At 51.0% G+C, this 24,138-nt stretch overlaps 8 protein-coding genes across 8 annotated transcripts; 2 read left to right on the top strand and 6 right to left on the bottom strand.

The window, feature by feature from the left end:
- Positions 1–37: 37 nt before the first annotated feature.
- PV06_03273 (uncharacterized protein) lies at positions 38–1,432 on the bottom strand. The gene has a single exon (XM_016404040.1). It carries the CDS (start codon positions 1,317–1,319, stop codon positions 150–152), a length of 1,170 nt encoding a protein of 389 aa, XP_016265045.1. The 5' UTR covers positions 1,320–1,432; the 3' UTR covers positions 38–149.
- Positions 1,433–2,580: 1,148 nt separating this feature from the next.
- PV06_03272 (uncharacterized protein) lies at positions 2,581–4,173 on the bottom strand (the record flags this gene model as incomplete). Its single annotated transcript, XM_016404039.1, has 1 exon — positions 2,581–4,173. The coding sequence occupies exon 1, from the start codon at positions 4,048–4,050 to the stop codon at positions 2,581–2,583; it is 1,470 nt and encodes a 489-aa protein (XP_016265044.1). The 5' UTR covers positions 4,051–4,173.
- Positions 4,174–10,174: 6,001 nt separating this feature from the next.
- On the bottom strand, positions 10,175–11,730 carry PV06_03271 (uncharacterized protein). Its single transcript, XM_016404038.1, has one exon. It carries the CDS (start codon positions 11,378–11,380, stop codon positions 10,286–10,288), a length of 1,095 nt encoding a protein of 364 aa, XP_016265043.1. The 5' UTR covers positions 11,381–11,730; the 3' UTR covers positions 10,175–10,285.
- A 2,412-nt stretch (positions 11,731–14,142) lies between these two features.
- PV06_03270 (uncharacterized protein) lies at positions 14,143–16,570 on the top strand. The gene has a single exon (XM_016404037.1). It carries the CDS (start codon positions 14,284–14,286, stop codon positions 15,565–15,567), a length of 1,284 nt encoding a protein of 427 aa, XP_016265042.1. The 5' UTR covers positions 14,143–14,283; the 3' UTR covers positions 15,568–16,570.
- Positions 16,537–16,848, bottom strand: PV06_03269 (uncharacterized protein; the record flags this gene model as incomplete). Its single annotated transcript, XM_016404036.1, has 1 exon — positions 16,537–16,848. The coding sequence occupies one exon, from the start codon at positions 16,846–16,848 to the stop codon at positions 16,537–16,539; it is 312 nt and encodes a 103-aa protein (XP_016265041.1).
- A 429-nt stretch (positions 16,849–17,277) lies between these two features.
- Positions 17,278–18,363, bottom strand: PV06_03268 (1,2-dihydroxy-3-keto-5-methylthiopentene dioxygenase). Its single transcript, XM_016404035.1, has 3 exons — positions 18,117–18,363; positions 17,632–18,003; positions 17,278–17,546 (listed from the first exon to the last, which is right to left on the bottom strand). Exons 1-3 carry the CDS (start codon positions 18,144–18,146, stop codon positions 17,409–17,411), a joined length of 540 nt encoding a protein of 179 aa, XP_016265040.1. The 5' UTR covers positions 18,147–18,363; the 3' UTR covers positions 17,278–17,408.
- Positions 18,364–20,490: 2,127 nt separating this feature from the next.
- Positions 20,491–21,946, bottom strand: PV06_03267 (uncharacterized protein; the record flags this gene model as incomplete). Its single annotated transcript, XM_016404034.1, has 2 exons — positions 20,491–21,467; positions 21,520–21,946. The coding sequence occupies 2 exons, from the start codon at positions 21,944–21,946 to the stop codon at positions 20,491–20,493; spliced, it is 1,404 nt and encodes a 467-aa protein (XP_016265039.1).
- A 504-nt stretch (positions 21,947–22,450) lies between these two features.
- Positions 22,451–23,664, top strand: PV06_03266 (uncharacterized protein; the record flags this gene model as incomplete). The annotated part of the gene is made up of 2 exons (XM_016404033.1): positions 22,451–23,292; positions 23,349–23,664. 2 exons carry the CDS (start codon positions 22,451–22,453, stop codon positions 23,662–23,664), a joined length of 1,158 nt encoding a protein of 385 aa, XP_016265038.1.
- Between the last annotated feature and the right edge of the window lie 474 nt (positions 23,665–24,138).

Raw genomic sequence — 24,138 nt, 5'->3', positions numbered from 1 at the left:
CTCGGTGCGATTTGAATTTTGATTTGAAGATTTTGATTCTTGACATGGGCTACCCACCTAGGTTCGTTCTGAGCGATCCTCCTCGGTCTTTCTTTGGTTCCCTAAGAAGGGAGGTAGGTAGGTAGGTAAGTTTGCCCAGGTAATGTAATCTAGAACCCTTCGACCCCCAGGGCCTTGTAGGCGGCCTTGACGTAGGCGGCCGTCTTTTCCGACCCCATGATGCCCTCACCCATCTTGTTCATGACGTAACTGAAGGTGACCTTCCTCTCGAGGTCCATGAGGATGACGCTGCCACCCCAACCGCCCCAGAAGCACATCCGGCCGGACTTGGGCAGGAAGGGGACGGTCGACAAGGTCCCACCTCGGTTGAGACTGAAGCCGACCCCGAAACACAAGGGGATGCCGATGACCACGTCCGTGCCGTCCGCCTGGACGTCGAAGATGCGCTCGACGACCTCGGGGGTCAGAAAGGTTTCGCCGTCGACGGTCCCTCCCAGGGTGACGGTGGACAAGATCCGGGCCAGGGACCGGGCGTTCCCGTGGCCGTTGACGGCGCCCAGTTCGGCGCCGCGCCATGCCGGGGTGTGAGCAATCTCCGCGGTCATGACCGGGTTGGCAAAGGCCTTTGCGGTGGCCGAGTCGGGGTCGAGTTTACCGAAATCCATGGAGCTGGGAGGCGGGGCGACCAGGTCGGCGACACGGCCGTAGTCGGCCTCTTTGGCACCGAGTTGGAAGTCGGCGCCCAGGGGCCCGGCGATCTCGGTGGCGATGAAGGACTTCAGGGATTGACCGGTCACTCGCGAGACGAGACCGCTGATCAGGTGACCCATGGTGATGGAGTGGTAACCGGAGGCGGTGCCGGGTTCCCAAAACGGTTCCTGAGCGGCGAGCCGAGACGTCGCCAGGTCCAGGTCCATCAACTGTTCCGGGGTCATGGGTTCCCGCCAACCCGAGTGACCGGCGGTGTGGGATATGATGTGACGGACCAGGACGGGGGTCTTGTTTTGGGTGTTGGAAGCCCCAAATTCGGGCCAGTATCTGGACAGGGGGGCGTCCGGGTCGACCAGACCACGGGAGACGAGGATCAAGACGGCCAACGCCGAAACGGTCTTGGTGGACGACCAGACGTTGGCTATGGTGTCCTCGGTCCATGGTCTCTTGTGGTCGGCAGAGGCGTAACCACCCCAAATGTCCACCACGTTGGTGCCGTCGACGTTGACCACGATGGAGGCACCGAGTTCATTGCCAGACGCCAATTGACTCTCGAGTTCGGCTTTGAGTGCCGAGAAGCGCGGATCACATTGACCTTGGACCGACATTTGGTTGTGTTGCAGTAGTAGTCGTTGGTTGTGGTCGTGGATATGCACAGTATGATGTGGTGGGTGTTGATCGGGGAAGGTTGTGGTTAGTTATACCTTCAAGGTACCGAGTTATGGAGTATGGAGTACGGAGTACCTAGGCAGTAGTTAAATAGTTTGTGGTTGTTAATAAGTGTGGGGGTATTTTCAGGCGACAGTAAAAAGTCAGGGGAGCCCTTTATTTTTTGAACTACAAAGCTTTGGAAATGTGAACTTGAGATAAGTGAACAGTTGAGAAGAAGAGAAGAAAAAAGGGCGAGAACAAGCACTAGGTATATATATGTAGGTGTTTTGTGAAATTCCCCAAAGCTTTGTATGATTTTGTCAGAAAAGGTGGCGGAGTGAGAGTTCGAATACAGTGTTTCACAACATTTGTCCCTTTAGAGAGAGATTCTACCTTCTGACAAAATAGCTGCCTATGGTTTGTGACCAGAAAAGGTCATTCAACTCGGTCGGTCGAATTGTTTGGCACAAAAAGAAACCTCGGTCGAATAATGAACGGATCATGACAAGTTCCGCGTGGTGACATCTTGGTCAAATTACTTGGACCGTCGGGAGGGTTGCTTCTGAATTGGAACAAGTCTGTTAACACAGAACAAGGGAGGGAGGGGGGTTAGTACAGTACGTGGTATACCAAGAACACGCGCACCACCGGGGTACGGAGTAACTTGGATGGCTTTAAAAGAATCCATTAGACAAGGGCATCGCATGGAATTCTGAATATTCCTTTGGGAGGCTAATAACAAGTGCCCAGTAGGGAGTCCAGTAAGTAAGTACAGTACCCTTAACCGAGGCAAAACCCCCCAAATGAGATCTTGCTGACACACCAAGACTCCTTTCTTTCCTTGAAGGTATCTTGGGTACCTCGAGGTAGGTACTTGGTTGCCGCGTCATACGAACGAATACTTCGAGCCCCATTCCCTACTCTAGTTTTGAGGCCCCTAATACAGATATCTAGTACTGTGGCCTACTCGTCTAAATATCCCGAGGACGCGTGTAATATCAACTCAAACAACCTAGACTGGACAATATGACATGAAGACTCTCATTGGGTGTTCAGAGGAGGCGTAAATCATTCTTCTGATTTGAACTTGATACTGTAATGGTCGTTGAGCATGATTGACATGTAAAGAAGACCATTTCAATTTCTAACTTCAATTTTCATTGTCATTGTCATTTCCATTTCATCGTAATATCTACTCAAAAGTCTATAAAGAATAATCTATACCTTCTTCTTGACACCTTGACCCAATTTCAACCTGGCCAAGAGTACAAACCCAGCAGCGGCCAAAGCCACACCGCCAGCGTAAAATATGGCCGGACGATAAGGATCGATCGAAGTCGGGACACCCTTCCCGCCGCCGCCGCCGCCGTCGTCACCCCCCTTGTTGCCGTCATGTTCCGAAAACGCACCGATACCCACACCGGCAGCTTGAAGTAGGTATCCCGCAATGGGCGCACCGAGAAGATACCCTCCCGTCCAACCGGTGATGCTCAGACTCATGGCGACCGCGGCGTGACTACCAGCCTGACCGTCCAACGCGTTCGCCGTACTCATGACAACGACAGGATACAGCGTGAAGAAGGCCCCATTGGCCAGGCCGTTGAGCATGGCGAACACGACCAACGGAGCGATCGAGTCGGAAAAGGGCCAGATGGCCAAGATACTCACGCCGTTGAGAAGCATCGTGCACAAAAACATATTGACCGGACCCATGATGTCGCTCGCGTATCCCGAAAAAAGCCTCCCGATCGCCGTGCACGCGTTGAAGCCGGCCACGAGCCCAGCACCAGTGGCTGAACTGAGTCCGATCGTCTGTGCGACCAGAGGCAAGAAAAATGGAGGGACGAACAATGCAAAGGTCCCTATGGCGCCTGAAAAGAACACGGCCGTAAAAGGCAGATGTTTGAACAAAGACAAATCGAGGAAAGGCGCTCGGCCGATGGGGACACGTTCTTGAAGGAACCATGCCGTCGGAAGGCCGGTGGCGAGGATACAAAATCCCAAAATTCGAAATGTCCACGCGACGCCCACACGACTGATCATCGCATCGACGCCGATACTGAGTACTGCCGCGCCAACACCGCCACCGAACTTGATCAGACCCGATGCCAACCCGAGCCTGTTGGCAAAGTACTGCGTTGGTAGCGTGTTGGACATGGCGTAACAGAGGCAAGCTCCCGACCCGAAGAGGGCACCAGAGGTGGCGAAGAGGCCGCCCACGTTGGAGACGGTGAAGCTGGAAAGAATCTCGGCGCTGGCAAGAAGTACCACACCGAGGACAGCGGTATTGCGCACCCCAAGAAGACGCATCATGCGAACCCCGAAGAGGCCAAACGCGACAATAGTTGCGAGACCTAATGTGCCGACGAACGATATCGTCGAGGTGGGTGTCGATTCCAGGTTCGAGCGGAGCAAGGCTGCCTGGATAACACCCCAGCTGGCGGAGATGCCGTTGAACCAGAAGGTGAGGATGGCACAGCATGTAACAACCACCCAGCCGTAGCCGCCGTCAGGTATGGCCGTGGTGACATTGGTAGATGGAGGGCCGGGGATAGGAAAGTCTTCGGTATCGCCATGGTCGGTATTGATATTGATACGCTCAAAAGCTCGTGGCTGGCCGTTCTCGGTGGTCTCAGAAGGCGGTGACCTGAGGATGGTGCGAAGCTCTGTCACTGTGGTCGTCGACATTCTTGGTGGAAATCTTGACCCCGTTCAACTATCGTAGAGGGTCGATGATGTCGACGCTAAGGCAAGCGATAAGCTTCGTCTTCTATATCTTGTACATTAATGAATGACAACCGTGACTCATTTGATGATCTTTGAAGCCCTAGAATCATCGCTTCGGCGCCCTTTGACGTAAGCGAGGAAGAGTTTTCGAGGAATCTTCATGTCTCAACGGACTTGACCGCTTCAACCTCGGAATGGAAGTTCGCGTCGTGATTTCGTATCTCATACACCGTAATTTCGGCCTCAGCATATTCAACATCCAGCCACTCCAAGAAGCGTATTGCCTCTCCATACCGAAGCATGGATGCCGTGGTATAAGCGTAGAAAGCTCTTGCCACAACTTCCATCACGGATCCATTTGAGTATTGTAGTAACCATCATCTGGACCAGGAGTGAAGCCTTCCATGGCAATATCTTCTTCGTCCGCATTTTGTTGCAGCATTGGGAAAGACAACCCTCGACTGTCGATGGAATCTGCCGCCTTCAACAAAGATCCTACAGCTGACTCCAGAATGCCACTAGCAATCTCGAGAAATTCCGCACTCTTGTTGGACACTCGTAAAGTCCATCGATACTCTAATAGTCGACGTTGATAGAACTCGGCTTCTTCCTGGCTGACCGAGGTGACAAAACATAGTCCCGCAAATGTCCCTATGAGAGCAAAATTGAATTTGGACGCAAAATACCAAAACGACTGCAAATGTTCCGGCTTGAGTCTGTTGAAAAAGTCCATGGCGCTGATCAAACGTGCTTTCGCCGCTGACCGGCAGATTTGTATCATGTACGGATCGGTGTTTTGTGACAGAGAGCGAAGAATCCGTCGATGCAAGGTGATCTCTGTCGCGAAATATGCGAGGTGTAGGTACCCAACTGAACTCAACTTGCCCACCTTGGTGGCATCCATGCGGAGGGCTTCAGGCATGTCGCCGTACCACGACCGAAGTTTCAACTGGATGGGTTTCGCTCGCTCAAGAATGGCCTTGGTGGTGTCGTAAGAGTTCTTGACTTCCATCTCCGCCTTGAGGGAGTAAAGGTCCTCCAAGACTTCTGCAAGCATCTTTGTCAGTGTGATCATTGCACTGAACAACGTCCGGCCTTTCTCGACTTCGGTGCTGCCATCCTCTTCATCCTCATCGGCTGCGCTTTCGGGGAAGTCAGTGCTGCTGACAGGCTGAACGGCCCAGTTCGTTTCGGAGATGTGCGGTGGGCGTCCATAGATCAGGGAGGACCAGGTGTCTTGCATGAACAGAGCCCATGCCAACCGTTTCCGTAGACCTCGTTCCCAGCTTGGTATGCGCCAATTGGTACAATCTAGATGAAGTCCGAGATCCTGACCAATGGCGACAAGTTGAGAGGTCAACTGCCAGGCTTGGTTGCTCCCTGGGCGTTGGAGCAGTAAAAGTCCTGCTTGTACTGTGGACAACTTTGCTCGTTGCGACACATCCTGTAATGTTCGATATGCGATATCTTCCAGGAGAGCGACATCAGGCTTGATTGATCGTGACAACTCTGAACTGTATGACCACCAGTTCAATGCCAAGATATATACGGCAGCAAGCAACGGCGGGGAGAATTCGCGATGGGTTCTGCTATACTTCTCCAGATAGACCTTCTTGTGTAAGATGGGGAAGCTGGGATGGACGATTCTGAAATAGAGCTTCACCAGAGCTTCGCCATGAGGGGCCACAATGCGTTCAATGTTGTCGAGCTCCTCTATATCGCGAGAATGCGTAGGCGAGTCGGAATCAGGATACTGATGGAAAAAAACTCCTTGGTTGACTTTGCGGAAAGACCCTAGATCTGCAGGGCTCTCGTTCTTGACATGGTCATAAAGCCGAAGGTCCAGGAGAGCAAAGTCGTGCTCATCAGTCGGGCCGATATACTTTGCATATCGGTTGACTTGAAGCCTGGACGACATAATCAGCCACGGGGACGAGGTTAAGAAAGGCATTGACGGGGAGATGTCAAGACTGGAAACAAACTCACCCAAGAGTTGTCTTGAGAAGACTTTGGCCCTGTAGGTTCGCATAGTCATCTACGATAACAGGGTCGGTTCGAATCATGGATTCAGCGGATTGCCGTCGTGGGGCGTTATCATCAGAGGTTCTGATTATCTGCTTAGCCTTTTACATACGATAGGGAACGAGACAGCAATCCCAAGCAAGAGAACGGGTCAAGAGTATGTCTTGGGAGGGGAGGAGGGGCTCACGGTGGTCTAACCGACCCAGTGGTAGTGGTATCGGCAGGGTTGGTCTGTTTTCGTCGCCTTGGGGCAGCTTCTTCGATAAAGGTACATGGCTGGTTGTGGAACTGGCACATTACACACACGGACGAGTCTGGATTGATGACGCACCGACTCTTACGCCGACGACATCGATCGCAAGGCCGTTTTTCTGTTCTGGTCCCAACCTGGACGGGATGGGAGCTGTCACTCGCGCGAGCAGCAGAGGCGGGAGATGCCATTCCGCTGCCGTTATCTTCAGAAAGACCTTCAAAGGGAAAGTCGCCTTGGTACTCGTAGGGATGCGACATGGTTGAGAGCATGGCTATTATGTCGTTGATCTGCAATCTGGCGGCCTCTATTCGTTGGGCCGATGGAATTTAGACGCAGGCATGTCAGTTGGTTCTGTTGACTTGCTTTTTGCTTTGGCTGCATATTCGGTCGGGGATTGCTTTTTCACGGTTCACGTCCAGGATAAGCTTCGCTCGACGATGTTTGGGTCAGCCCGGTCGCGCTGAAAATAACAGGTCGTAGTCGTGGGCGCGGGAGATACAGATCTGTGGCAGGCTCCGAGGGAAGGGCAGATTGGGTCCGCTGTCAGCTAATAGGAAGCCAGCAACCACGATATGCTTGCATGCAACACAGCATCATGCAGCAATTGATTGAGTAAGAAATAACAGGCAAGCGTCCTAGTGCAGGCTTGGAAAAAAGGAGAATTGATAAGGAACCCGGGTGTGATAGGATAACCTCTTTTCCGGTTACGAGAAAAGTGGGATTATGGCGGCTGTTTAGCTAGTGTCGAGGAAGATCCATGCTGCTCCCGGGGGGCACTGGCACCTCTTTATCAGGTCCAAGCTCGCAGGAGTAGTTGCGACTTGTCATCAGGCACAGCAATACAAATGACAGCAGAAATCCCTTTGCCGTCGTGAAAGCGAATGAATAACATCTTGGATCTCCTTGGGTCTCCTTATTGCTCCGTACTGGTTTCCCGTCATAGGAATAGTGAGGGACCACTCTGGTGAGCCACGTCTTCAGCACATCTGCCCCATGACGTGCCGTTGGTACCGGGAAGCCACTGTCAACATTTCGCTATCCGAGCAGCGACTCCCGAGGAAAGTAATACTGAACGGCAGCTGCGTCGGGATCGATATCTCGTTACTTGCTGAGTAGGAACCTGATGGTACAGCCACGGCGCAGAGATCGAGTACATTGCCAAAGTGTGTGAAGGTGCCCAACTTAGCGTTCTGCTTGATGGGATCAACCAGCATCGCCTTGATTGTTGGGTGTTCGGGAGCTGTCGGTACCACCAAGACATCAATACCAAGCTGATCGGCCGATGCGAACTGAACAGTGGCCTGACGCGTATGTAACGCCTTGTTCTGAAGGTCTCGAAATAGTTGGACCGCGGTACTCTGTCTCGCGACGACTTGCTGGAATAATTCCAGAATCACTGGATGAAGACGTTGGGCGTTTTTCTCAAGAAAATCGTCGGGTAAGCTGGCTAATCTTTCGGATACAAATGTGCCCTCGTACAGCAGATCTGCAGCTTTTTGAAAGGGACCAAAGTCGATTGGAGTCCGTATGCCGCCCATCTTCTGTAAGCGCTCGACAGCTTCGTTAAAAAGTCTACGATAAGATGGCGTACAGATCTCGAGAGCTTCTGGAGAAGGAATTCCAAATCGAAATGTATCTCTTTGCGATCCAATCGCGTTGACATGTCGTGGGATCGGGAATGTGTCTCTTGCATACCGATCAGCAGGGTCGAAACTTTCGCACACTTGCCAAATACTTCTCGCATCTTCAATGGTTTTGGCTATCAGGGCAATACAATCAAGGGACAGACATGCAGGAGTGATCCCATCGAAAGAAACAAGCCCTCGTGTCGGCTTGAATCCCACAACGCCATTGAAACCGGACGGTACTCGGCCTGAGCCAGCTGTGTCCGTCGCCAAAGAGAAGCTCGCCTTGGTTCAGCTGTTAGGAGGAACTTAGGAACGACTCAAAGACTCGAATAACTCACCAGATTAGCCCCGACAGAGACTGCACTACCACTGCTTGAACCGCCAGAAATGTACTCCTTGCTGAACACGGAATGTGTAATGCCATATGGTGATCGACAGCCGCTTAAACCGGTGGCCAGTTGATCCAAATTGACCTTTCCTAGGTAAATAGCTCCAGCCTCGATGACCTTCTTGTAGCAGGTTGCGGACCTGGATGCTACAAATGCAAGGGGTGGGCATGCTGTTGTCGTTTCGATTCCCTGTACATCAATGGAGTCCTTCACTGTGAAAGGGACACCAAAGAGTGGTGGAAGGGCATTTCTGTCCGGGAATCGTGCGACCAGTTCTGCAACCTTTTCCAAAATATCTTCTCGTGATTCCCGCTTGATCCAGACTGCCGAATCCACGGTGTCGTACTTTTCAATTCGATCGAAGATTTCATTGACCACCACCGTAGGAGAAAGTCCATTTTTGTATGATGCCAACAAATCAGGAATCTCAAGTTTACCATTCCATGCAGGTGGTGTTTGAGGTGGGGTGTTCACTCCAGAGCTCGACTTTTGCCATGGAAACAGCACATCAAGGACCGGTTGCAGATTGGCAACAAATCCAAAAAGTCCCTCTGACCAACATATCATATCGAGGGAGGCGGTCTTGAAAGCAGGGTTATATCCTGCCGTGCTCTCTCGAATTCCTACACACTCGAATCCACGATCATTCGCCTCCCTCAATGTCGTGGCAAAGCAACATTCAGTTGTGCTGGAGGTTTGTTAGTGTTGGAAGAATCGTGTTGGGATCCCAAGTTGAAGTTCAAAAGAGTTTTATAAGGCATGAGATGAGACTCACACTCCTGAGATGAGAAGATGGGTAATTCCAGAGCCTTTCAGTTTATGCAAGATCGGTGTGTTCCAAAACGAGCCTTTCCCAGGCTTGTCAATTACAACTTCAGAAGGTAACGGTTGGAGTTTGTCGACTATATCGTGTCCATACTCCCCTCGAACGAGCAATCTGCCCATGTCGCCCTTGTCGCCGATCACTTTTAGATGCTGGGAAGAAGGAGATGCCGCTTGTCTGATGAGCTTCGATGATGGACAATCCGCCAATGTCTGGAGTCACAGTCAACCTTGTGAGCCATATAGTGAATGCTTCCAAAGGGTATGGATGGCACATAGTAGGAGCGTTATACCACATACAGGAACATGTCCTTCTCTCGTATGGAAAATCTTCATCCCTGCCGCTCGACATGCCTCGAGTAGTGCTTTTGTCGGCGCAATCGACGCCTGCACAGCTTCTAGATTTCCTCCCTGAATCTCACCGAAGCCAGCAGGGTAGAGGAAGTCCCGTTGCATATCAATCACAAGCAAGGCTGTGCTCCTCAGTGGAAATGTAAATGGGTATGGATCGGCCTCGATAGTGAGGACATTTTCATGCGACGATGCCATTTTCGGGCCGATAGAATACAACAAGTAGGGCAAGCTTTGTATTCACGTAGATTCCAGGATAGAGAGGCTCATGCAATTTCTTTACAACTATGAGAGGAGACAGGGTTTTTGTTTCGAGACGAAAGCGTTGACAAAGGCCTTTGGATCAAGTCAGATTGATACTCCCACGCGAACATCATCAGCAAGGTTCCAAAACACACGACCATTCACCGATTCTGATACAACTGATAAGGATTTGACCGTTTGCTCCTCAAGGACTACTCCGTCTACAAATATCACTGAGACCCTAGCCCTAGGTTTATGGCAAAGCCTTATCACTAGATCCTTTTCGTAAGGCCGTCGGCGCGGCAGATTCTGGCCGCGGCACTATCTCCAGTCTTTACACACGGATATCTCAAGATCGGTCATTCATGGTGAGAGCCTGAATGTTTTCTCTACGTAGCATTCTCATTCGAAATATGGGATACGATTGAGCCCATGGGAAAACTTGACTAGCTTCTTTTCATTTTTCAATTCATAACTTTCGTGATTCGTCAATAGTACTCCTCGGTTCGTTTTCGGACCTCATGTTCGGAGTAATCGGAATAATCGTCGGCATGTCGTCGTCGTGAGTGTCGCCTTCTGGACCGACTTCTCTGGGGTGGATACGCCCGCCTCGGGGGTGCATCGTCTTCGTACTCATAGCTCCTCATAACGTCCTCGGTGAAGGTCCGTTTGTCGTCGTCGTATTCTTCCTGGCCAGTGATGCGCGGTTCACTCATCCGTTGAGGTGCGTATCGTCTCCTATGCCGACCACTCCGGTGATCATCATCGTCGTCATACTCATCATCTCGGACGCGCTGGCCTCTGTGGCCAACGAGGTATTTGCCCGCAAGATGTGCCTCGGCGCCCGGTCGTTCGTGTCGACTCTCGCTGGCGTCGTGCAGGCTAACCTGGTCCCTGTAGAACCCTACTCGACTTCGTGACCGTTTGTGCTCCCACACTTCGGGCGGGGAATCATTCCTGCCCCTCATCGCACTGCGCAAGCGCCTTGGTGGTGGCGGTACTTCGTCTTCTTCTTCATACGAACCTACTGTGCGACGCCCACGTCGGTCGGAGCGAGGACCATCGTCGTAGTCCTCGATCACTTGGACATCCTTGTAGACCGTGTCCTTCACGACTCGGTCTCGGCCACGTGAGTCGTACATGACGACATCGTCACCGCGTCGCGAGCGATAGTCGACATCGTAGTACTTCGCTTCACGGTCGTCACGTCCCCGAGGACGGCCGCCTCCCCCGAGGTCGATCACATATGCACCGTCGGCATTCCTTGTGGGGCGGACGACCTCGTATTCTGCACGCCCATAGTCTCTTGGGTTCTCGATAACGATCGCGTCGTTGCGTTTGAGGTAAGCCTCGGATTTCCGGTCTCGACCGACCTTGTAAGTCGTCCTGGTGCTACCAGCGTCAAAGTCACTGCGGCTGCTCCTGTCGATCTCTACCCGTTCATCACGGTAGTCGCGACGCGCAACTCGTTCTTCGGGATACTCGTAGTCTCGGCGCGGTCTGTGATGGTCGACCCGATCGGAATCTTTCTTTCTGCTGGTGTAGACAACCTTGTATCCGCGATCGTCTCCAACAGAGGACATGTCGCCTCTGTACAGGAAGATAGCTCAAGGTATCATATGGAATTTGTGCTACCCCTGGGGTTTGAGATGAAATGTTGTTGTTGCTAGATCTCGAACAGGCAAAAGCTGAACCTGGCCGCTGAGGTTGCGTCGTTCGATTGCTGATCTCATCAACAAGTGGACTGACCGTTCCTCTCGCTGCCCCTCAGTGCCACGGATTTGGGGGTTTTAGGCGGCAGGTCGATGAATGAGAGAATATGCGAGACTTTGGTGTGATGTATCTTGCAGTCCCGGGAGCAGGGCTTGCCGAGGACAGCACAACGCGTAGAATTTCCAATACGGCAGATTGATTGTTGATCAAGATGTCTACGGATATGTGTAGGTGTATGTTGCAAAAGGAACTTCGAGCTCGGCAAGACAGAGAGAGTATGTGAGACTGCCAAGTCCACCCCCCCAACACGTTGGCACGACCTTCTAGCGCACCATTAACATGTGCCCCGGAGATCCACACAATGCCAAAAGCAATGAAGACAAACTTCATACTTTATGCCAAAACATGAATCAAATAATCCGGACAGGATGGACTCTGATATATGTTGTCAACCTGATTTATACGACTAACAGTCAGACGCGCCACCGATTGCGCCACAGCGGACTCTGCGTGAAATTCCCGTCGCATCTGAAAATACTTGAATACAAGTACCCATATCCCGGAGTACTCTCTCTGTCTTCAGGCACGCTATTACCTAACAGACCCAAATACTAGGCCCTAGAGAGGACTCAGAGGCTTCCCAGTGAAGTTATGGTACTCGGACCGAGACATATCGAGACAGCTCTCGGCTTCACGTTCTTGTATGGCACCGCTCGTTGAAAACAACCACATTATGAGGAGCATATCAAATAGTAAGTAGGATTTTAACATGTAGCAAGCTTAAGTAGTGGCTTGTGCAAGTGCAGATCAAGTGAATTTTATGCATAGCATATTCATTGCTTCTCACGGCACGATATCCCACGTAAGCAAGTGGGTGCATCGGTGCATTAAGCCTGTCCTGTGGTTGTCCGCTCACAAGTGAGACTGATATTGGATAGGGATACCTACATAAGTACGTTGCGCGTTTGGAACAAACCATTCATTTCGACGAGTGATACCTCCCAATAAGCAAGGGCAGTGGTTCCTTCAAGACATCGTCTCAAGAGTGAATATCAAGGGTTTCACCTTGGCCAGGCTGTGAGTCAGTATGCACCTATAAAGCTGCAGAGGAGACGAACTTTCTCTTCATGGAGAACGCACTCTGTGGTGTATGTCGGTACTTCACCTTGAAAGACAAATCTCTCCCCAATTGACACCAAGAGAATGCAGTATGCTCATGCAGTCCTCAGCGCGAAACCATCAATAAATGGTGTTCTGCATGGCCACCTTGGTCAACGTAGTGGCGACATAACGACGTTGAAGTTTCTGCTAGTCCACGGTGATTCTAAAGGTCAGTGTTGGGAAGTTTAGACCTAGGTCCCAAGCAAGTTCAAGCGATGACAGCTTCGGAGGGCCAGAACAAAGCTATCCCATGTTGCTACGCGATGTCAGCTCATGAGCGGAGCGTACATATGCCTCGCCGAGCGAAACGGCCCCTCGTTCGAGTCGCGGCGGAGACCAGTTTTTGGAAGTTTTCCTTTTTGATTGGGTTCGCTAGATTTAAATAAATCTGAGTTGAGTAGAAGACATCTTCAGTACCAGAGACAGCCACGTGGAATTTGAAAATAGTGACAAGACTAAAATAAATCAATTACCTGGAGTTCGGTAGGCGGAGTGTGACTCTGTACTCAATGTTTAGTACAATTAGGAAAGCCACGACCGTGCTGCATCGCGGTGAAGGGAAGGTGTTGCATTTTTCGTTAGGGTAAGTAGTATGCCTTGTGGCTTTGGTCTTGACACCTTAGACTCACGGTTGAAGTCTTATAAAAGACTTCAAAAACACAACTCTGCCTGGGGAAGTTCAGTTCAGTTCCTATTCTACATACTACGGACCCGTTAGCCAAATTCGAGCTATCGCCAAAGACCATCATTAGAGAACAGCCTACCCTTCGAAGACAACACCATACTTTTGTCAATCTACCATCCTCCACCGACCACGCTCTGATTCGCAATGTGCGAAGTGTACATATACACCTATCGCTGCTGCGAATATATGGATCGCGACTATCAACACTGTCATCAGTAGGGGCGATGCAGGGTACCACGCCGTCACTACCGAATTGTGGGTGGCAGCTGTAGCGTTTGTGCTTGGTTTTTATGATCAAGTCTAGGGGCTTGTGGTGTCAGCGCTCCGGGGTCGGTGTGAGATGCTCAACTCTACGGATATGTCACCACAAACCGATAGGACGCTATTGTCCTTGCATAGGCATGAAAGAAAGACTTGCTTGCATTGATACTTGAAGGATAGAGCTTCAATATCATACATTGTGAGTTTCGTCGGTTCTTTCCCAAGTTGCTGCTTCATCCACTCTAATTTCTCCTTTGCAGGCAAGTTGGACATTTTAAGACGCCATGGGTATTAGCCAAAGTCGCATAAATAGGATCATGAGAGGCGACACCCTCCTACTGTAGTTGATGGTGTTGGTGGGTAGAGAAAAGAGATAGAATTGATAGCAACATACGGAGTAATTATATTGGAGTTGCTGCTGCGATGCAAAATGACGTTGTTGGAGAAAAGAGCAGCTCCCGCACTTTGCGTATAAGAGAATCGCACCACGCCTTTCTCCACCACAATTACACGACCAAAGGAATATATCGAAACGCGAAAAGACGTGTTTATCCGTTGATCGGAATGGCTTCAAGGCAATAGTGGTTCTCTCGGAAATGCCTCATACCGCTCTCATGTATATCACCCGCTAAAATAGCCACCTCCCGACTCTGGCCACCTCCCAATATGTCCTCGGACCTGACCTTCACCCAAGGCCTTATTCTTGGTCAAGTCTCGGTCGCTCTGTTTATTGCAGCGTTCATCAAGTTCTTTATATTCGGCGAGCCTCCTCCTCCTCCTTCCCGATCGGCCAATCGAATTCCTAAACACGTTCGGACACCCTCTCTTCACAGTGTCGCCTCGTCCAAAACCGCAGTTTCACAGTCTCTTCGAAACAAAGCCAGCTCGAATGTCCTCCGGCCAGTGCCCAACAATGCCACCGACATTGCTTCGATCCTGCGTAAAACGTATTACCATATACCGAATCGACCCCACAAGAACAGCCATTCTACTCACCAGCCCGAAAGCTTGGACTGGTTCAATGTCTTGCTCGCGCAGACAATAGCGCAATATCGACAGACCGCGTACAACCTTAGAGAAGGGACGGGAAGTACGCCCACGATACTGGCAAGCTTGGAAGAAGCAATCAATAATCCGGACAAGAGACCTTCGTACATCGACAAAATCAAGATAACGGAGATTTCTATGGGGGAAGAGTTCCCAATCTTCAGCAATGTTCGAGTCATCTCAATTGAGGACGATGCTTCAAGCTCTACTGGTGGAAGGCTACAAGCTTTGATGGACGTGGATCTTTCAGATGACAACCTGACCCTCGCAATCGAGACTGCACTCATTCTCAACTACCCCAAACCCTTTTCTGCGGTCCTACCGGTTGCTCTCGCCGTTTCGGTGGTGAGGTTTTCAGGTACTTTATCCATCAGTTTCGTCCCTGCAACACAAGATGATCCAGAGGACGGAAATTCGAAAAAGAATGGTTCGACAGGAAAGCCCAAGACTAATTTGGCCTTCTCCTTCCTCCCTGACTATCGACTCGACCTCTCCGTGAGAAGTTTGATCGGCTCGCGTACACGGCTACAAGACGTGCCCAAAATTGCACAACTTGTGGAAGCACGAGCTCAGGCATGGTTCGAAGAAAGAGTTGTAGAGCCTCGCGTACAGGTTGTTCCTTTGCCGGGCTTCTGGCCACGAATGGGCAAGGTCAGAGTCAGAGAAGGCCAGGATGACGACAGGCCGTCAACTCAGGACGAACACAGACCGTCTTCTTTCGTTGAGCGCAGAGAACAGCGGCCTACCGACGACTTCCCATCACAAGAAGAAACGGAGAGAATCTTTGAAGGTCTCAGATGGCGTACAGGTCGTGATCGATCGAATAGCCAGGTCTTCGAGCATGACGATGATGGTGCAGCTCCACAATTGGCGCCATCAATGCCTGGAGCTCTACCAGTTTGAGAAGACGCCGAGCCCTGGCTTACCTCTTCCAACGCTCAACCTCTAACAATCGCAACAACGACTGTGCTGCGAAAACTGTTCAATAACATGGTCGCCTTTCACGCCACCTCGCCGCTATTCCCGTCTGTTGGATACACCTTGCACCAGGGATTCTGGCCTGCTGGGCTGCAAACCGGTTTCCACCACAGGTGTTTCAAACAGATAGTTTCAAGGGCGAGCCATTCTTTGACCTGTAATGACGAGATGTGTCTTTTCAGCTGCTGCACATACAGCCCACGAGGGGCCATGGAGCTTGCGGCAATTTCGCCGCTGGTAAGAGTCCATAAGAGCACTTGACCATGCGGATCCCAGCAGTGTAGCCCCTCGCCTGCTTGAAGAATTTCGAAAAGCATGGAACTTACTGAGCCCTTATTCGTTGCGTTGGTGGTAGCTGAGTATATCCATTCACAGCCTTTGTATGCGCATCGGAGGTGCAGGGTTGTGGCATAAATAAACGCATGAAAAACGACAGACCATTGCGTTGTGCATCGCAGCCAGGCTCCTTTGACTGGATTGTCATCCCTGCACTTTACTGGAACGGTGTTTGGCCACGAAGATGTGGTAGCCTGTCGAAGCAGTGTCATTCCATGATATCCATGGTACGAGTTACATTATAAGGCTCCGATATAGCAGCTGATGGGTTTGAATACTTACATGATCAAGAACCTTATGAAGGTACAGGGATATTTGTTTACAGGCAGGGCATCGAATGGGTCTGTCCTGCCTTCACCAAGTCATATTTTCAGCCCGGGCAAGAGCTCATGGTGATAGTGAGTGCTCTTGTGAAGAAAAGTACTTGTTTGGTTCAACAGGCTGTGGGAAGATTTTATCTTGGTCGCCGTGGTCATCATGCCCGCTTTGCGCCGCCTTGCGCCGCCGCGTCAGTATGCTTCATGTCTGTATTCGAACAGCTGGATAGTCGCTTCTCTCTCAATTTTCGATGAACCTCTTTTGTGATGTGCGCTCGAACTTCACTCGAGCCGCCTCGAGGTCCTTTTTGGCCTTGGACCCGAACGGCTGGCTTCTTGTACTGACCCACACGAATCGGTTTTTATTATCGGTGCTGGCCATGGTGCGATCACAACCGTCGATGTGTACGGGTCTCGTCCGGTTTTGTGTGAACTGCATTACATAGTGGTCATTAATTCTGATCCACGATGAGGCATGGACCCGGAAGAAGATCAGTGTCACCATATCGATAGCAGGTGGTGGTTCGAGGATATGTCGGCCGGACTTCCTCATGGTTGAGATTGCTGTTCTATCCCTCGTCTATTCACCGTTGCAATCTATGCGAGTCTTAGCCTCTTATTTGCCAGGTCTTACAGAGCCTCTCGTCGATCTACCTTTCCCGACGGGTGCGCCGCTAGGTGACTGGCCTTGCATGATCGTCCTATATCAAGTACAGAGGAAGACGACTAGAAAGATGTGGAATATTGCATTCCACTATGTCCAGTACGCGGGTCAACAAGTGCGTACTACCACGATAGGACAGCACTTGAAAAGATCTTGACCATCATTGTGATTCGCTTTGGTCAGAGCTTTCACACAGTACACTCTTCCAGAGTACTCGCTGAACAGATCGCCGACGAGCGCGGTTGCATAGTTGAAGATAGCACATCATCCTCGGTGCGTGGCAAACGACATAGGATGACTTGGATCAAGACCAAGAAGTGTTCAATATTGTTCAATATTCATTATACATCACATATATTTGCTGTTTGCAGTTTTTGGTGTCCAAACTGTTTGAGATATCTCATGTCTCACTTTTTTGACTGGTCAAAAAGGGCGGTGCCTAAGGTAATTTACGAAACAGCGACTGGCGCAGCAGCACCTCGGGTCTGTAGGTACGCTTTCCGATGTTGGTTCACATCCGTTTCGGCACCTCTGTTCAATGGGGTCCATTTAGGTTCGTCTTTGAAAAGTCGCATGGCTTGAATATACTGCAGAGAGTCCCTCGTGTTAGCGCAGCTTCTTCTTGATCCGTCCGTCCACGATGGAGGTACTTGTATTGTTTGGGCTTCTTACATTTTTCTCGTCCGTTGTGAATCGATGGTATATACCTGCGGGCAAGATGATCATATCGTCCTTTTCCAGTCTGATGCGCACCCAGTCGTCGTTTTGGCTCCGGACGTCAAAGTAGCCCGCTCCGTCACGGACGTATCTGATCTCCTCATCTTCGTGGAGGTGTTCGGCGAAGAACATCTTGACCTTGTCCTCGTAGACGGCACCCATGGCGTCGGGGGACACGGTGATGACGTCCCTGTTCTTGTAGTCTCGGTCCTTGGCGATGGCGTCGACTTCCGACACTTGAGGGCAGTGGTAGTACAAAACGCCTAGGCTGGCGAGGTAGGAAGGGTCGACGTCCCGGCCGGAGTCGTGGGTCTGACGTTGGTCGCCCTGTTTGCAGGAGAGACGGGGGAATGTCAGTCTGATGTGAATAGAACAGCAAGGACGCTTTCAAAAAGGGACGACCAAAGGTCAGAGTCTTGTCAATCGATGAGACGACTTACCTCTTGGTTGTCGAACCAGTATGCCCTCATGTTTGGTTTTGCGCTCGCGGTGTTGTTAAAAGTTGTAGGGTAAGGAAGATGTTGGGTCGGCGGAAACTGAAAGATCAGCTGCTCGTGCGGGAAATATATAAACACCTTTTGTGGGATTTCGTAGGTGAGAGAAGAGGGCTTTTGCAGTTTTTGTCCTAGGTGCTTGATAAAATGGATTTGATTATTTGTTGTAAAGAGTTCTTAGGTGAGATTTGGGGAATTGTTGGTCGCTGAAGAGTTGACGCCATCGATCCGCCCATCATCATCGTCAAATGGCGGGGAAAAGAATCAGCACATGCGCCACTAATAAATCAATCAATGTTGGTTGGATCTTGCCGTTGCCTCGTTTGCCTATTTACACAACACCACAACACATCTGGTGGCTGCGGTTCATGCTCAACTGCATGCTATCCCCGACGTTCTGTCACTGCTGTTGTCCCTGCTTATCCATCTGACCCATCCCTTTTCCTGACCACTCCCCGCCGCATCCTGGTGATCGGCTTAAGATGAAGTCCAAATTCCAGGTATATTTGAAGGAGTAAACTGTTTCGCAGCAATGTCACTCTGCCTACATTTCATCAACTGATCTTTAGCATTCGTTGAAATCCCGTGTCAAGTCGTCTTAATTATTAATTCTAGACCGTACTCACTTCCGATTTCAAGCTCGCAACAGCGGCGAAAGCAACTCCTCTGGGTGTTTAGGGCATTCTATGACATTTTATGAACCGTTCGTGGTCCTTGCATTTCTGAAGATATTTATACTGACAGAGATATTGCAGTATCAGATTCGTATTGCAGTATTGTACCTACAATCCTGGGTGGAAGTTTGCCTTTGCCACCCTCTGCTTGGCCTTGTAGCCGTCCAGCAACTGATTGAGTTTGTCTGCATCTAGCCCTCTCACCACTTGATACGCCGTCGGATGAATCCTTTTCTCTTTCAGATATCCTGGCAATCTGGCCCAGAATGGCTTGCTCAAGTCTGGGTTCAAGAGCGACACCCCATATATGTCTTTCAGCTCATACTCAGTCTCGTTCAGTTTGACCTGAAACAGGTCTGGAGGTCCACTGGGCAGAAGTCTGGCCAATTTGCCCTTCTTCGATGTCGACAAGGCGTTGATGCCAATGTGCTGCGTTGGTGGCGGATTAACGGCATCGAACGCAAGTACCAAACCATCGCCTACAATGTCACGGATCCTGGCGGTGACTTGGTCCGGCGAGCCGTGACGATCGATTACATCGGTCGCACCGTACCCTTTCAATTCCAGAGGGTCGCCACCCACGACGACAATCCGTCCGATTCCCGCAAGTGCAGCAAGCTGTACACCGAATCTACCTGTATTGCTTCCTCCGCCGAGAATCAAGATGGAGGTATCATTGTAGTTGAAATTAGCAGCCTCTGGTGTCCACGGGGCAGGAATACCCAGGCCGTCATGGATCGCGAAGAGCGGAGCCAAGAGATTGCAAGGCAGGGTCGCGGCTTCGTCGTCGCTACATGTTTCGGGAACCTTAGCGCTGTGGTCGACTTCGACTATTGCGTATTCTTGGAGCGCGTTTTGCGACCAACCAGCTGACTTGAAACATGCCTGTGTGAAGATGCGGTCCCCAGCTGCATATTTGGTCACACCTTCTCCGAGAACGGTCACTTCACCGACAACGTCGTTGCCCAAGACCCCAGGCAGGCCGTCTTTGACGAACAGCCCGTAATCACGAGCCTTTTGGTCATGAGGGTTGATGCTACCGACTGAGACACGGACTTGCACCTGGCCTGGACCAGGATCGGGGATGGGCCAATTGCTGACCAAGGTGATTGGTTTACCCAGTGCCTCAACAACAAGTGCTTTTTGTGTTTTTCCGGACATTTTGTGATGCTGGAAAGAGTGTACGGCAATTGTTACGGTTCCAAGGCCAACTGACGTGAGATCAGATACGTCTATCGAATTTAAACAGGGGACAGGGTTCCGTGAATGACATTGATTTCAAAGCCAGGACTGAGCAGGGCTTTTAAAGTTGAATGCGGTAAATTCACCTTCTAGGAATGCGGACTCCAGAATCAGAATAGGTTCGGACAGTGTGGGACCCTGGAGCATTTTTGGATCGGGAGATGGTTTTTTCATTTCCGCAGTTCCCGATTTCTACAATACTTCCCTTTGTTTTCAGCCATGGCCGCCTTCGAGTCCAGTGGAGTCAACCATAAAGCTAGAAATTCCGGCGGAAGTCTGGTTTCCTCAGAGGTATGCCTAGCAGAATATGGTGCATCACCAGGAATCATATAACCTGTGCAGGCCACTAAACTAAAAAAGACACCCATTGCGTCTTGCAGACGAGGAATATAGATTATGTCTGCTCATGAAGATGGACCAACACGGTCGGAAAGTTCGTTACACTCATCCAACAGCATTGTCAAATTAAAAAGGTCCGGAATTCCAAGCCAAGCCGTCAACAATCGACAGCAAGTATTGAGATCTCGCTGGCAAAGTCTTTTCACAGCGCAGATCAATCTCAGGGTTTTCCAAATCGATTGACAATGCCTATCCTGATTGGTTCTGTGTATTATGACGAAAAAGAGTTCTTCAGGGTAGACGAGATGATTTTGTGCCCGATCCACGATGTCCATTTCAACTGCGCGATAGCAGAGGTCATCTTTCAGCAGACCTGCGCTTCCCAGGTCGAGGACGGTAAAGAATAAGACGCATGCAAGCCTTGCCCTATGCCATTTTCCAAGCGAGTATGGATCTTTCTTGTGTGGTGGCCGGCAAAGCACTGTCAGAATGGGGCTTGAGATTCCAGGACCTAAGCTGTCACTTGTCGTCACTCGGACCCCAAATTGTTGATGGAGCTTTCTCAGGAAGTCTTGTAGCTCCTGATTCGTCGCGCTAACGTGTGACGAGACCCTTTGAGGCTGCGCGATGGAGCCAGATATGGTTCTCAACACGACGGCCTCAACCAACAAAAGAAACGAGTAGAGATCTCGGTGCGTTCTCAGACGGCAAATCCCCCCGTTGATGTCAACCATCTGCTGGAGGGCACTCCAATGAGAATCCACCATATCAGTTTGATGAAGACATTCGCACAGACTGGCCAGCATAGCAACTGCCATCATGGTGCTGTAAGCTGGTACCGTTGGTGACTGAGAGAGCTGCGCAGAAACCTCTTTCAAAGCTTCATTCTCCAGCTCAGTTATGTTCAGAAGCGGAGTTTGACCGTGTTCATCCGCATAATTTCTTGCTACTATCGCCAGGAAGGCGTTGAAAGTTCCCGCAGTGTCACGGTAAACTCGTAGAAGCTGATGAGTGATCGGAGACCCGCCGGCATATTGAAGATCTGCGGAGCATTGTCAATTCGAAAACCCGTCCTACCGGAATTGGGACCTTACAATGCTGTAACAGTATCGCTTCCACATCCGACGGGCTTGGCACCGGCGGACTGATCACGGAATTCAAGTTTCCCGACGAGGCGGGGGAAAATGGGGAAGAGTACAATCGAAGGCCCCCATGTCCATCACCTGGAGCCTGACCGAAGTCCAAAGGCAGAGACTCAGGAGAAGTTCGGCTGGAGGAAAAACTCTCGCAGCGATATCCGAGCCAATCTTCTGATCGACCAGAATGGTCGTCCAGGGGGGACCAGAGATGAATTTCTTCGCCGGACTGGCGTTTGTATCTCCTCGCTTGTGGAGTCTTTTGATCTCGTCTCGCCTGACGATGGCGTCGCCGCATGATGTGCACCCGAATGGCCTCTTGCGCAGGCTTGCAGCGCCAGTCCACGGGTATGAACGTGAATGAGCCGTCATTTGAGTCTGCCATTTGGGCGAACGATGCCCTGTCAATCAGCAGTCAATCTGAAGGGATTCATTTCAAGACAACGCCATCAAAGTTCCGAAGGCGTCGTGTTTGCGTCTCCGGTCAGAGAGTCCTGGTCCTGTCTTGAAGGACGTATGGACAATGGAATCGGCTGAACGAGCTCGCCCACAAATTATTTGACCTCTGCAAAAGATGAAAAGAGGCGAGGGCGGCCGGATCGAAAATATGACGTTATCTTAAGATTAGAGCTACTGCTTCCTCAATCCCCTCCCCACGGCCTGGACACTACCAACGTATCCACTTGCCGAATACGGCAAGCCAATACCACTTTAGGACGGTACAGGAGGCTCCTCCTTGGGTGCACCCCGGAATCCCCGTGGTCTTCACTCTCCGGCATATCATGCTGGTAGTACTCGGGGGCCTTCCACTCCAACACCTATTTAAGGACAAGACGTATCGGAGTCTGCTCGAGCCTTTCGTTCGCAGCCATTGCATTCTTAAGTCGCCATGTTGCAGCTTAGCTCTAACGCGCATTTTCATTTTGAGCTTCTCCGTATCCTTGCGACAGCCAGATCTTACGGAGCAGATGTAGCAGAAGTTCTCCGAGTCTGCCAGCGCATCAAGCCTGGGGATTTCGAGAGTTGGTACGAGGAGTTTCGACGGCTCGCGGACTGGGCAGAATCGACGGTTGGCGCCGAGAGCGAACACGACAGAGTGACGCTGAGGGACGCCTACTTTCGGATATCCAGATATCATTTCGCCTCTACTTTTTTCCTTGACGGCAATCGATCCGACCCCCGGTTGGCAGAAAGCTACCGACTCTGGAAGTCCTACTTCGACAAGGCGGCAAGTCTGCTCGCCATCCCTGCACAGCGCCACACTCTGGACGCCGGCGACTTTCAAATCCCTGTGATCCTGCTGCGCGCATCCCTGGATGATCGGCCCCGCTCATGCCTAATCATGGGGAGTGGTCTGGACGGATCGGCCGAAGAAATGGTCCATTTCCATGGCTTTGCAGCTCTCGAACGTGGGCACCATGTCATCCTATATGAAGGACCCGGACAAACCAGTGTCCGCCGTGACCAGGGTCTGGGTTTTGTCCACGACTGGGAGAGAGTCGTCAGTCCAATCGTTGACTGGCTTGAACATGTCCCGTTCGTCGATTCGAGCAAATGTGGCTTGCTCGGCGTTTCCCTGGGTGGTTACCTGGCAGCGCGAGCCGCCATCGTCGAGCACCGACTTGCCGCCGTCATCCTCAACGATGCCATCTATGATTTTTCTGATGTCCTGGAACAGATGCTTGGCGTCAATACGAAGCCGCCGGTGACGTGGACAATTTTCATGCCGCGGTCGAGCTGCAGTGCCAGTCAAACACCAAATTGAGATGGCTGACCCATCAACTGAGATGGGCTTTTGCGACAGAGACCATTCACGAAGCTCTCCAGAAAGCCAGAAAGATGACGGTTTCCGGCAAGCTGAACAGTGTGCAGTGCCCAGTTTTCGTCGGCGACGCGGAACACGATCTCTTTGTAAGATCCGAGCAGCCTCCTTTGGTCGCGCAAGAGTTGGGCAAATGGGCCACTTACAAAAAGTTCACCAAGGCAGAAGCGGCAGAGGCGCATTGCCACCTGGGCGCTACCGCCTATGCGAATCAAGTCATGTTGGAATGGTTTGGGAAACAGGTGGCGGTGGTCGAGTCACAGAGCATACATCTCAAGTAGAAGAGCGATACCAGTCTCTGCGCCGGGTTTTTTCTCGGCTGGAACAATCGTTGGAGGCTACCACTATCCAGTCGATGTTGCTGTAGGTAGATTGAAAAGGCACCGTCAATATGTTGCCCAAAGAGGGTTGTCTACTTTGCAATGTTTGTTGTGGTAGGCGAGAATGAGCGACCCAATTTTTGAATAAACGTTTGAAAAAAAAAACTGCTTTCTGAAGTATCCATCTCACCGGACTTCCTCAAACATCGTTGCCGCTTCTGACAAAAGACCCGGCGCCGCTACCAAGATCCTCCTTCAACCTCAGTCCGTTGACCACCACTGGTTGACTATCTTGCAAGACATACAACATTCGTGCCCATTGTGTTGAGCTCGCATTCCTCCACGCGTGCATGGTACCACGCTGGATCACGACATCTCCCCTCTTCAGCCGGGTGCTGCTCCCGTCGTCCAAGTCGATGATCATTTCTCCCTCCA

Source organism: Exophiala oligosperma (genome assembly GCF_000835515.1).
Source record: "Exophiala oligosperma strain CBS 72588 unplaced genomic scaffold supercont1.3, whole genome shotgun sequence".
In the NCBI taxonomy this organism is placed as follows: Eukaryota; Fungi; Ascomycota; class Eurotiomycetes; order Chaetothyriales; family Herpotrichiellaceae; genus Exophiala; species Exophiala oligosperma.
This window is presented reverse-complemented; position numbering and strand designations above follow the sequence as displayed.